The 12,963-nt window shown below is 38.4% G+C and overlaps 1 protein-coding gene across 2 annotated transcripts; it reads right to left on the minus strand.

Moving 5' to 3' along the window:
- Positions 1-2,142: 2,142 nt before the first annotated feature.
- Positions 2,143-12,222, minus strand: NCF4 (neutrophil cytosolic factor 4). Of its 2 annotated transcripts, none has more exons than XM_065830501.2 (10): positions 12,026-12,222; positions 10,206-10,290; positions 9,114-9,267; positions 8,736-8,806; positions 7,742-7,869; positions 6,703-6,760; positions 4,993-5,091; positions 4,123-4,253; positions 3,972-4,037; positions 2,143-3,176 (listed from the first exon to the last, which is right to left on the minus strand). In XM_065830501.2, the coding sequence occupies exons 1-10, from the start codon at positions 12,055-12,057 to the stop codon at positions 2,960-2,962; spliced, it is 1,041 nt and encodes a 346-aa protein (XP_065686573.1). In that variant the 5' UTR covers positions 12,058-12,222; the 3' UTR covers positions 2,143-2,959. The 2 variants fall into 2 exon arrangements, with proteins under 2 accessions (XP_065686573.1, XP_065686581.1); XM_065830509.2 differs by having other exon boundaries at positions 3,022-3,172.
- Between the last annotated feature and the right edge of the window lie 741 nt (positions 12,223-12,963).

A 12,963-nucleotide genomic window follows, 5' to 3' on the forward strand; every position in this document is an offset into this window, starting at 1 on the left:
TTCTATACTTTTATCGGTCAACATATGGAACACAAGTGTATGAGTTTGAATTGGTCAACGCATGATGTGAAGTATAGTTTTATCTCTGTAAGCCTTTGAGTAATATTTTTAAAAGTTTGACCTATTTCAACAACAATCAATGACAAATTATAAGTATTCTAGTACATAGAGGAAACAAAAGAAAACTGGTGAGAAGAGTTGATCTGAAGTTATCCTACATCCGTGACAGGCACACTGTTTCAAATCCAGCTTCAAAACTTAGTCCGGTAGCCTTCAACAGTAAGATTTATAGGAAAGTTAGGTAGCCATAAGGGACAGACACACACAGGGTTGCACTTTCAAAGGTAAACTACAAGGGACTAAGATGAGTCCCCAGATACAGAATATAACTGCCAGTCTGTCCTACACTGGTGCTACACCTTCTGTAGATCCCTATATACTGACCAAAACCATAGTTAGTGCAGTTAGGATCTCACAAGAACTACATCAAAATACAAGGGGAAAAAAAATATATATATGGTGAATATGGGGGGGAGGAAGAATATGGGGAGGAATATGTGACTTTGCTGGATGGGCAGAATTGACTTTGCATTACAGTATAAAGGCAGAAAGGAATTCTGCTACTCCGATTTTCAGAGGCCAGTAAGTTCATGCATGTTCTTCCCCCATGCTTAGCAAAAAGGTTTCTTATTTCCCAGAAGACATTCTCCTTTCTTTCCTCACTCAAACTGCTCCTTCATCTTCAAACAGATTTGCTGAGTTGCTGGTAACATGGCAGGATCTAGCTGTCAGCAAAAATCTTCAGACATCATTTGCTCTGTTGAACTCCAGGAACAGGTAACAGGTAACCCTGAACACCAGCAGCTTTGCAGGCCACGCGTGCCAGTTAGGCTTCTAATTTACAATGCATTCTGTTATGTATCACAAGATGTAAGATTACTAACCTTATGGTACATTTCTTCACCTCCTTCCTAAACCACACTGCTACAACGCCTTTGAAGTGGGAAGTTACATTTTGTAACACTTTAGTAAAATACTGTCAACTAAAACCTTTCATCAGTAGTACAAAGGAAGATACAATCTGTATCTCTTCTGAATATATGTCATCTACCTCCGAAATTTAGTATGTGTGGATCCTTCAGGTGGAACCTTTGTACCTGGAAAGCAGATATGGCTTGTAGCACATCTAACAACTCTTTGGAGAGTGCATTTTCTTAGACAAGTCTGTAGAGGTCTGGTATAGTGCTGGAACTGTGCACTTACTAGAGTGTCAAGTAAGAAATGATTTATGGATCCAAATTAGCAAATGACATGCTTATCTTTAAATATAAATATAAACTTTAAATATAAACCTTTTCCTTTATTTCCAATACACTTAAACACATAAATGCAAGGCCACAGATAATACAATATTAAAGCTTATGTATATAAATAAGTTTATCTATATACATCAGGAAGAAAAAAAGTTTAAAGTATAAGTTGCCTTAAATACTTCTGTTGTTGTTGAAGATCTCGTTATGTGATAGCATTACAGGTAACATCTAAGAAAAAGAGAAAACATTATTTTGCCAGTTTGGGGAGGGGTAGGTTAATTATTTATTCATTGATAGTTAACTGTTTCTTAGTACCTGCAGATACTTATTAATCTTCCCTTTTGTCTGTACAAATTTTAGCAGTAGGTTAAGAACAATCTTCTTGTATTGCACCTTAGTACCACGGAATTGTACCGTTAGGAATTGTAGCTTAGTACCACAGAAACTAACAGTTGAATGCAAAGCATGGTGTTTGAACACTCTCTTAACTTCTTATTTTTTACTGATTATATTTATACTTGTTGGTATCTCTTTAACATAATGACTGCATGGTGTTTTCAAAATGCAGTGTTTTAGGTATCAAACAATATATGCAAAACATACATAACTTGTAATTCTTACAGTAAGTTTGTTCAAGAAGAAAATATTGTAATTGCATGACCATTGAAGAAATTATTGCAAGATATATTCTTTTGCAATAATATAACTCCTCCTTAAGGAAAGCTGAATAGGTGACATTCAGACTCTTCTTCAAAATTATCTCACTTTCAAGAAAAAAAAGGAGCAAAATTATTTCATATCCCAAAAAAACCTCCTTTTGTACAGAAACTGATAAAATAAACTCATATGTAACTTTATTTGTTGAAGAATCTGACACAGTAATTTCTTGTTAGCTCTGCTTTTCAATGAGGTGTGAGAAAGCAGAAGGCAGACAAAGAAGAAATTGCTATTTGAATAGGCATCACACAAATTTTCACAGAACGTGGAAATAAGTAGCCTGTACAATTACAAAAACATCTCCAAGGAACACCCCAGGCGTACCAGGTTTGATTCACAGAATTCAGAACACTGGTCAGTGGAAAAAAGAAAGCAAAGGTAGGCTGCAATTTCTTCACTGATATATGAAAGGGTTTTCTTGATGTTTCCAGAACAAACTCTGAATGCCCAGTAGACTCCAACCTGACAGAAATAATTACATGTTCGTAAGCACTGACACACAAACCTTCATATCAGCAAGTGAAGAGAAAATTATGGCGGTCTAGGAAAAAAACTTATGAAAACATTCTGGACAAATTAACTATCTCTGGGAGCAAGAACAGAGATTAGAGCAGTTCTTAGGGCTCAGGACACTAAACCTCTATTGCAAGCTAACACTGACTTGCTTGGCAAATACGGCCAGTGATTTTATTTCTCTGTTCCTCACTTTATTTGGTCTCTATGTAGTTGTGTCTATTACAGAGGAGTGCTAAAAAGCTGAAGAAGTTAACTAAGTACAGATTTTACATTGAAAGGTAATACATTACTAAAAATTGCTCTTTTCAAGATCACTTCAAGGGCTTGTTAAAGGAAACTGTCTGCAAAGAGGAATTATGGCAGGACTGTATAGCTACCGACTGGAAAGTCTCTATATAGCACTCATGTTGCTCTTACTGCTTGAGTAGACCTATTTCTGGACTAGTGTTGTAGACACCCAAGTCATCTTTTTGAGTGATGTGCAGCTTCCAAGGGAAGAAATGCTTCTCAGATGGCCTCCTTCTGCTCTGAGTCACCATGAGTTCAACATCCTCATCAGACAGCAACCGGATCAGATCACCATCAAGGTCCCGGTAATTCAAAACAATGTCATCTTGGTCAAACTCCTGCCTGGTAGAAAAGAAATTGATTGATCCCCAGAAATAAAGGAATACCTGGGAGGTGTTGCATGATGAACGATATACTGGCAATCTATTTAATTCTGCTAAAAGCCACACAAAGCCTTGGGTGTCTTGGCATTCTTGATACAGCTAGTACTAGAAATCATACAGCCACATTCATGCTGTGTTGCATTTTAGCTGAGAAATCTGTAAGAACCAAGACCTATTTCCAGTAACATAACTTGCATGGCAAAATTAATCTGTGAGTTTGATAAAATCCCTATACATAACAGTTGACTATAGTTACTACCCACTTTTGCCTACTTATGGTTGCTTTTTTTGAGGGGAGGGCAGGTTAAGGAATGGAAGAATATTAACACAGGTACTACTAATATTTGATGTTCTAATGTTTTGATGTTTAACAGCAGATTAATCTAGTTTAATACTAGTTTAACAGGTGTTAGAAGGCAGTGTCCTGCATCCTGCAGAGGTATAATATATTGGACCAAAGATCCCTGCATGGGAGTACGGCTCTGGTCTTAGAACAAGAAACGGAAACTTCTGCCCAGCTTAAATGAGTCAGAAGTGTATGGCATTCCACGCTTACTGGCTATCTCAAGGCAGACTAGTGTCTGCTCAGATGGCCCTGGTCCAAGGCAAAGCACAACTTCTTCAGGACGCTTGAAAAGTACTTCACACCCAAAACATGGTGATAACCAAATAGAATATAGAAAATCTAGGACTGGAAGGAACTTGACAAAAGCTTAAATGATATTAAACATACAACTAACTGTTTGCACTGTACCTCATCAATTTCGTGAGATCTTTGAATGATGGAATGCTGCTCAGATCCTCTTCCACTGAGATATCCCTGTAACAAGAGCAAATCTAATCATTACATATCATGCAAAAAAGACTTGTCAGCATCTCTTCAGCAGTAAACTGCTTCTTATTACCTGATAGTGCTCACTGTCTCATCATGGTAATAACAACGAATTTTATTAATTGTGTTTTCCTGCTGTGGTAAATCTTTTATGATCTTCACAAAAGCACATGGGAATATTCCAGTGGCATCATCAACTGTCCCCTGGAATGATAAGAGTTGTTAGAATAAAGAAAAACATGCCATTTTGGTCACATACAGTAAGTTCTGGAATTCAATTAATTTCCATGGAAACAACAGTAAGAATTTTTCTACTATAATCAAGAAAAGAAAGGCTATGGAAATGACCTGATGGCATCTCTACAAAAAGATTATACAATTGCTTAGTCAAATAAAAGGCAGGGGAGTGAAACAGTGTGTAAAAAATGAAAGTCAGATGGTTGCCAAGGAAGGCTGTGGTGTTTGAGCAAGCAGAGATATCCTATCAGCAAACACACAGTATGTTCTCCTCGTTCTTTTTCAGAACACTGCCGCATTGCCCAAATTCTCTCTAATCAAGCTGACGTGTGTTGTGGTATGAAGCATAAAGTATATAGCAACTTGCCCTGAGGCAAGAAACCAATTAATCACTGAAATGGAGTTTCCATCTCCTTTCTGTGGCCTTTTTATGTTCTAATCACTTCCAAAGAATTTAAAAACATTCCAGCAGAAGCAAATGCAAATGCAAACTGTAGTCTAGAGGGCAGAAAATTTGTAAGCTAAAAACCATCAAGGAAGGAAACAATTTCAAATTTGGAGTCAAGGATTTATTCTTGACAGTAAGACCTGATTATGATGCAGTTTCTCACTGAAAGAAGGCAGGTCACAAGGAGTAGGAGAGCCCTTTCTACTCATATATTTCAAAGTATGCTAATAATGCAATAATTTAGTATTGCAGTCTTACCTCCAACCAGTCTTTGTTTACTTTGCTGAGTAGATAGATCAAGGCCCCCTTCTTGAAGCTGAGTTCCAGTTTATTGGTTCCAGAAAAATCAAAGAGAGCCTATGGAAAGCATTAACACTGTAAGTATTTATTCACAGAATCACAAAAGTGAATCCTTCTTTATGTTCTGTTCTTGGGATGAGACCACAAAGCAGCACAATAGTATGTACTTTGTAATCGCAGCTGTATTTCTGGGGTAAGGTCATATATATATATGACCGTAGTCTGAAGTTTTGACAATTCCTTCTACTCAGCACACACAAAAATGCTTTGAGAAAGTAGTGAAAGCACTAAAATAAACATGGCTCTGAGAGGGCTACGTGCTAGGATTCTTAAAGCGGCAGGACATTGAGCACCAGAAAAGAAAGTTGAAAACACTTAAGAGTAAGTAAGTCGGCAGAGCCGAAGACAACAGGCAACTTGAAAACCTGACAACTTGAAATCCTGACTATCAAAAAAATATATAATATTTCTGGCTGCAGTTTTGCAGTTTTCAGACTTGCTGCAAAGTATCACAGAGAGTCTTAAAAAATTGCGGAAGTGTTGTGTCTTAATTTAGGGGTAACTAACTGTTGGTTTTATATGTAGCTTTCAGGCCTGTTCATGGCTGAAATGAGAGATTTGGGGAAGTCTGGGAAACTGGCATGTAGTTAAAATGGAACTCAGATGCCCCCTTCAGGGGGAAAAAAACCAAAAAAGTAGAAGAGGTAAGCACATGCTACCACCCTAACGAGCTGTTCTTGAATAATTAAAGGGGCTGACTAATCAAAAATACATATCCCCCCCACTGTCCTTAGAGAACACGGTAGTCATTTAAATGCTTTTAGAAATGTAAAAATTTAAAAATACTCTTTATTCCGTTTTGAAATTATTCTTTTGGGTTTGTTAATGACAAGAGTTCTACTAATTAAAAAAAAAAAGACAATGGCTACTGTTGTGCCAGTAGTTCATATGTCTACTTAATAGCTCTTTCAAAAGTCTTTTTTGGTCTATTGAAAAGTTTTTGAAGGTACATTCAATATTAATAAATTAATAGATAAAACCCAAGAGATATGACTGATACAAGATCTGCCATACTCAGTGTGAAAAACAAACCAAACAAACCTCAAAGCACCTGCATGGTTTTTTAAACTTACATGGCAAAGTCACATGTTCCAGGATACAAGATGATACTCAGGTAAGTGCTGGTTACAAAGCAGTTCCATGTGCTTAATACCAAGACAATATACAGCAAAATAAAAGGGTACAGGTGTTTTTCAGTAGAACAATTATGTTACAGAAAATACTAAGATGCCTCACCTGTGAAGCTTTTAAACATATACTAAAGTCAATGAGACTGAAGTTTGTACTTGTTTTAAATTTAATTTATGGGTATCACTTATGTAAATGCAGACCATTTGGCAGTAAGCTGTACATGTCTCAATTTTGAACCTCCTGTCATTCTGACTTCACAATGGATCTTCTTATTTACTCAAGTAAGGAGGAACAGAACACTTATTTCCATCTTTTGTTTCATTCCCTGTTGTTAAAAAATCAGTTGTTTTCCTGTGTCGATTTCACTTTCTCCTCTTTCCCCAAACTCTAATTGGAAAAGGCAACTTGATCGATGAGATGCCAAAGTAAAACAGAGTTTAATCTCCTATCCCTCGACAGATTGTGCAGAATACTCACCTCAGCCCGTGGAGTTGCCACACGGTCAGAAACAGGCACTTGAGGTGAAATGCTTTTACTGCAAAGAAAAGAGACAACAGCCTTTCTAGTCATCAAAAATACTATGCAACCAGCAGTACCGTGTCTGCATTTTCATTGTTCAATAGGTAGGCAAGCCATAGATCACTGGAGAAACTGCACGAGAATCTGTGTGCAGCACTGAAGTAAAGAAATATGGATGCAACAACATTGCCCTACTTCTCTTGGTTTCAGTGCAGAGCAGCAGTGATTTGAAGATGTCTGCAGCTGAGAACAGACAGAATTTTCAATACAGTCAGTATCCTGGACCTCTCTGCCACAGCACAGCTCAGCCTCCCTTACTCTGCCTTCTGGGCATCGCTGTTTCTAGCATTTATGGCATTCAGTTCAAATTCTGCCATCACACACACATCCAAGAATGCGTACACACATGCAGTTTATGCAGTTTGAGGTAAATTAAAAGGAAGCAGGTGCATCTTTGAAAGGAGAATTAATTTGTCTGAAGGGTAATGAAGTATAATGTCTACTTAGCAGTTCTCCAAAAGGGTGTCAATACTGCTATGTGGGACAGGTCCCTGTTTAGACAAAAGACATGAACAAATTACATATTCAGTTCCATTTAGTATCTGAACCAGATCTCACTGAATTCAGTGCCAAAACTCACATTGACTTTGGTGGTGCAAAACTACATTCTTCAGTTTGGCCTCTATATTCTGTACATTATAACAGATATTACCATTAAAGAATTATCAACAGATAGACCTGTGCAGCATTTTTTTTTAAAGCAAGCTATACTGTCATTTTGGAATTTTCCTTTAATGCAAGTACAACATCCCCTTCAAAAATTTGAGACTACTCAAAACAAGACATATCTTGTGTCTGCTCTACTATAAAGATCTTCATATTAGGACCTCATGGATTCACTTGGAAACACAGTGGTGATACTCATTTCTCTGTCCCCCAAGAAGTGGACAGCATCTCTTACAGCAAGCAATGCTGAAAAAACATGTCAATCACTTACACTCGGCGTGTCCGTGGGCGAAGCCGTCTCAATCTGTGAGGCACTTGTTCACAGTCAAAGGTTGAGTGGTAGAAGAACAGCCGTACCTCTTCATCCATCAACACCCAAGCAGGTAGGCAGAGTAGGTTCTGTGCCAAGAGCAAGTAGGAAGCAGAATATAACAGTGGGAGAGATCAATTCTCTATTTATCTACATGTAACAAATGTGCCTCTTGGACCTACAGGATCATGAAGGTTATTCATTACTGCCAGAACTCTCCCTCCTCTCTCAGCAGGACACAGCTGAACAGCTGACAGTTTCTCCTGTTTACTCCATAAGTTGGCCAATGTATTACTTCACTCTTTTTGTGCCTGATTTACTGCAGAAGGAGTAAATTGCTCTTTGTGTTTCCCTTCAGAACATGAATGACTGTGGAAAAAAGGCAATCTTAAGTACTGGAAGTCCTCGCCAGTGCCTCAGACTTTTACTGATTTAAAGTCAGGTCTCCAGTTAACCTGTACAAAAAGAATTTCTCTTCTCAGTGTTACTGGCTGTGTCTTCCCTGTAGAGTAGGTACAACTAGAAGCCCACCTCACTTTCCTGGTCCCTTTGATGCGCACACCAACTCCATGTTCACGCAACACCTGGAGATTCACCATTTCCTCATACATCTTGTTTTTTTGATTGTCTGGTTTGTTTGTTTGTTGGCGGGGGGGATATTTTTTAGTGTGGGGTTTTTTTTGTTTTTTTTTTTTTTTTGTATGGATATCTATCTATATACAAAGGCAAGGAGAGAACCTTTGTGAACTGTGTTCTCCAGCAGATCCTACAGTCTGAACAATCTCAGGATTAGGACTGCAGGTTGTCCCACAATGCAGACACTGTGTCTTCAGGGAAAACAGTACAGAGAGAAGCAGATACTTAGGGCTAAACCAGTATTGTCTCTCTTAGATGGTTTCAAGGGGTAAGTATCTCCCGTGCTCAGTGAGATCTCTACTTCAAAATTAATTTTTACCTTCATGTAGACATTTAGGATAGGAATCCTGTTCTCAGCAATTTCCTTTTTGGACCCAACATAAACTTTTCCTGGAAAATATGAAACCTGTGACAGTTATTGAAGAAAAAAATGGAGGCTGTCAGAGAAACGAAGCAATCAGTAGAAAGTAGGATGTCCAAGAAAATACATATTTTCTACAGCATTTTAGATTTCTAAACTAACTCTACCACAAGTGGAGGGACTGCTAATGGAACTTGACTTCTCCAGCATCCACAGATGGGAACTAGTTCCTTGTCACAAGTAACAATCCTGTGTACCTCCCTACAATGCACTCCTCTTTAGGACAACCCAGGACTGAGCTGCTAATCCCGCACAGATTTGGTACTGGTAGCTTACCTGGCAATACAGGGAGTGTGCAGGTAAAAGGACTGTTCTTGCTCTCTGCCCCATATCTCTCCTCTAGTTTGGTGTGCAGGGCATAGAACTGACGATAGCGTCGGAAAATCAGGTATCTGCCACCACCTTTAAGCTTTACTTCAATGACAAACAGCTGAAACAGAGAAGGGGTAACCAGGCTGATATTCATAATTATAAATACTTAAAAAATCACAGTGAGGCATACAATAGGAACATAAGATCAGTGCTCCAGCAGTGGGAATACTGTCTTAGAGGCAGAATGGAAAGTAAGACTGAAGTTAAATGTCTTCAGACTCAAGTACCAGAAAATACCAAGTTAGCACCAGGCATTGTGGTGTATGTGTGGGTCCAGCTTTCCCATGGATCATTTCCATGTGGCTGCTTTCTATTACATAATCTTAAAGGAAAACCTGAAATGACTACATGCTACTTTATGCTTACATACCTTCCCTCCGTGACAATCAAAATCTATTAGGGAGGTAAATACAAATATTTTACAGTAAGATGCTTTGGACATCTAAATCTATAGACAGACATCTAAATGAAATTATTTTCAGAGTTGCAGGTATTCCTACTTCTTTCTGACTTTAAAGTACAAAATTTCAGAAATTACGGTCTGGCCAAAGGTAAGGCCAGAAAAATAACTTAGTCATCTTACTTCTAATGCCCTCCTTCAACCACTATCTTATTTCTTATCTCTTGCCAAAATTGCTTTCCTGTAAAAGAGCCCATGATTTCCATGCACTGACTTCTGAGTCATGTTGCGCCCAGCTCCTTCAGAAAACATAAAGACAGAGCAACCAAATATCATTATATTCCAGAGTAAAAGCTGCACACTGCAGCTGGAAGGCATTACAAGCAATGTCTCCAGCAAAAGCAGCATATCCTGCAGAAGTCAGACTAAGCTCATGTTTTCCAAAACCCTTCTTCAGAAAATCTCACAGGGCTTTTCCCTACTATTACTTTCCCTTACAGTATTTCATGACTTATTGATTAACTGCATTTTGCGTCTCATAACCAAACCAGTCACAGATGAGGGCACATAAAAACAGGATAAATCTCCTTTCTTACATAATAATTAGTAAAGCCTTTCTTCTCTTCAATATCTGCAATGTTAGCTGAAACAGGGACATCATCAGGAAGTTGGTCAAAATCACTGTGAAGCAAGAATAAAAGATTTAGGTTACTCATACTGGTATTAGTCTTTGGAGGTCTCTATGCCACACAGAACAAAAGATAGTTAGGCAACATCACATTATCTAGTGTCAAAACCAATAAGTTAGAAATTCATGGTGTCATTCTCTTCATTTGGAGGTCTGATCTTGAGATGTCGAGTTTTTATGTTCAGCCTAAGCCAATGATCATTGTGAAGATTTGTCAGTCCTAAAAAACATCCCTGTCAATTCTAGGCTTGCTAAAGCAGCAAGGCTACGAAAGAAATACTTAAGATGGTAAACTTTTCCTGACAAATGGGATCAAAATAGACTTAGAACAATAACTCCGCAGCAGTATCCCTTATTCTAAGGAGATAGTTATATACCATTAATGTTGTTATTGTTACTGTATTACTGTAGGGAATAGGAAACAGTTCTGAGAAAAGAGCTTGTTGTACTAGGTGCTGTAGAAACTGACAGCACAAAACTAATTCCTGAAATACTTGCACTCTATGTGTAAGATGTATACAATGTACCTTATACATATAAGATAAGAAACAACAGAAAGATAAGCAAAAACAGGGGGAAAAAAGCAAAGAAACAAAGACATAGAATTGTTCTATATCATAACCAGTGGTGCCTGCACCAGCTGTCAAAACATTGTCAAGTTTTCTTGTAAACAACACAGTAAAGCTGACTCTTTAAGAGGCTTTGAAAAAAGCAGTAGCCTAGCAAATACTTATGAGACCTCCCAGCCACAGCAGACGACCTGAAGCAAACACAAACATACATGTTTGAAAATGTCAAAAATGTGTGAAGGAACACAAGAGAATGGGTCAAGTTAGAATAAGCTTTGTGGATCCTATTATAGAAAGTTCTGTGTTAGAATCAAGAGAGAAGGAAGGATCCTTGGAGGAACACCTAAAGACCAGAAACGTGACCATGCTGTCATGTTTTCTTGTCTTTATAGTCCACACAATGAAACAGCATGGATTGGCAGGTGCTTTTTCCTCTGGGACCTTCTCCTTGGTACAACATCTTTGACAAACAGAAGACAAACTCACCATTGCTTCAATCTTACAACTCAATGTTGTTAGAGTGGTATTAACACTTAAGTAAAAAGGATCAAGAATGAGGAATACAGGACAAAAAATGAGGTAGAGAGAAAGAGAAACCTTAAAAAGGGACATTTAAGATATGCCAAGCTGAAGTAATGTTAAATATTCTGATAATACTAAAAAAATAGCAGTTGGCTCAGTTTATTCTGCTAGGAGAATATTCAAATCAGGGGCTTCTACAATGTGTAGCCCATCTGAAATGCTAAAGTAATGATGCAAAGTCTTGCAATAGCTTGCTGTACGAGAATGACATGAATCAGCACCACCCACAGCACCGTAAATACTACCACTTACTGTGAAGAGGGATGTGGCTATGGAGATCAAGAGACATAATTAGTCATATCACAAACAACAGTAAAAGGGAAACCATTTGCAGCTCTAAAGAGGACAATGAGCCACTATTGTCCTAGGTGGTGAATATTCCCCAGGAAAAGAAGCAAGCAAGCCCATTCCAACTTAATAAATGGTCTGCTCCACTGAGCAGCCTAATAGTTTGGAAGCTATGACAACAAGAACACTTTTAGAATCAGCAAAGAAGCCTGCATCTAAATTAAATTAAAAAATTGCAGTAGCTACATGGAGGCTTGTGGGGAAGTGGGACGAGGGAGAGACACATTACCTCTTTTCTCGCAGCTGTCGGGGAAGAGACATATTTCACCTTCTTAAATCCAGATTGCTAAAATCTATTCCTCAGCTTCTTGGGCAGCTCCTGCTTGAATAGGATAAACACAGTCAAAGTAATTCTCCCTGCATGAATCAAGACTCCTTTGCAAGGCCTCAGAGATCTTTTTCTTTAATGCTGCAGTGTCAGACGACTTCTTCTGTACCTCCCCACCCCCATGAGATTGAGGAAGTACTAGAGAAAAAACAGTCATAAAGAAAGGCTGGTTTGTGGTGTCTGTCATGTATTGAAACTGCCACCGTCAAGAAACCAAAAGCCCCAAAAAAAGTAGAAACTATGAGCCACACACTCCGTTGTCCACCTCTTCACCAAAACATCTGCCTCTGTGGAAACCAAGTATGAGTGGGCTCAACAAATTCTGTTTTGCTCCAGCCAAAATGTCTCAACACACACCTCTACACTAACATTTGTAAACAAGGATGAATACTTCTGATCTTGTCTTGAGTCTCTGTGATTCCAGAGAATCCTCCTTTCCATGGACCAAAAGCCAGGAGGTGGAGCCAAAGAATAAATTTTCAAGTGAGAGCAGAAAGTGTGGTCAGGAAATTTAACCTTGTCAAACATATGGGTATCAGGAAATCAGGCACAAGAAATTAGGAAATGAGCTTTGAAGGATGGATCAATGCAAGTAAGACATGAGTCCTTGAAAGAGCTCTTCTCAGCTCCATATGCTCAAAACAATCCACATTTGCCACCTACAAATCCATGATCATGGCTCACCCAAAGAGAATCATGACTGCCCCACCTTGTACACACAAGGTACTGATACAGAATTTGTATAACATCAGTGAACAATTTTTCAAGAAGAAAACAGAAGGGAGAAAATTATGAGGAAACCATCATTTCCTAACACTGTGGATAAGTTGCAGCATAGC

Source organism: Patagioenas fasciata, chromosome 1, assembly GCF_037038585.1.
Source record: "Patagioenas fasciata isolate bPatFas1 chromosome 1, bPatFas1.hap1, whole genome shotgun sequence".
Classification (NCBI taxonomy): domain Eukaryota; kingdom Metazoa; phylum Chordata; class Aves; order Columbiformes; family Columbidae; genus Patagioenas; species Patagioenas fasciata.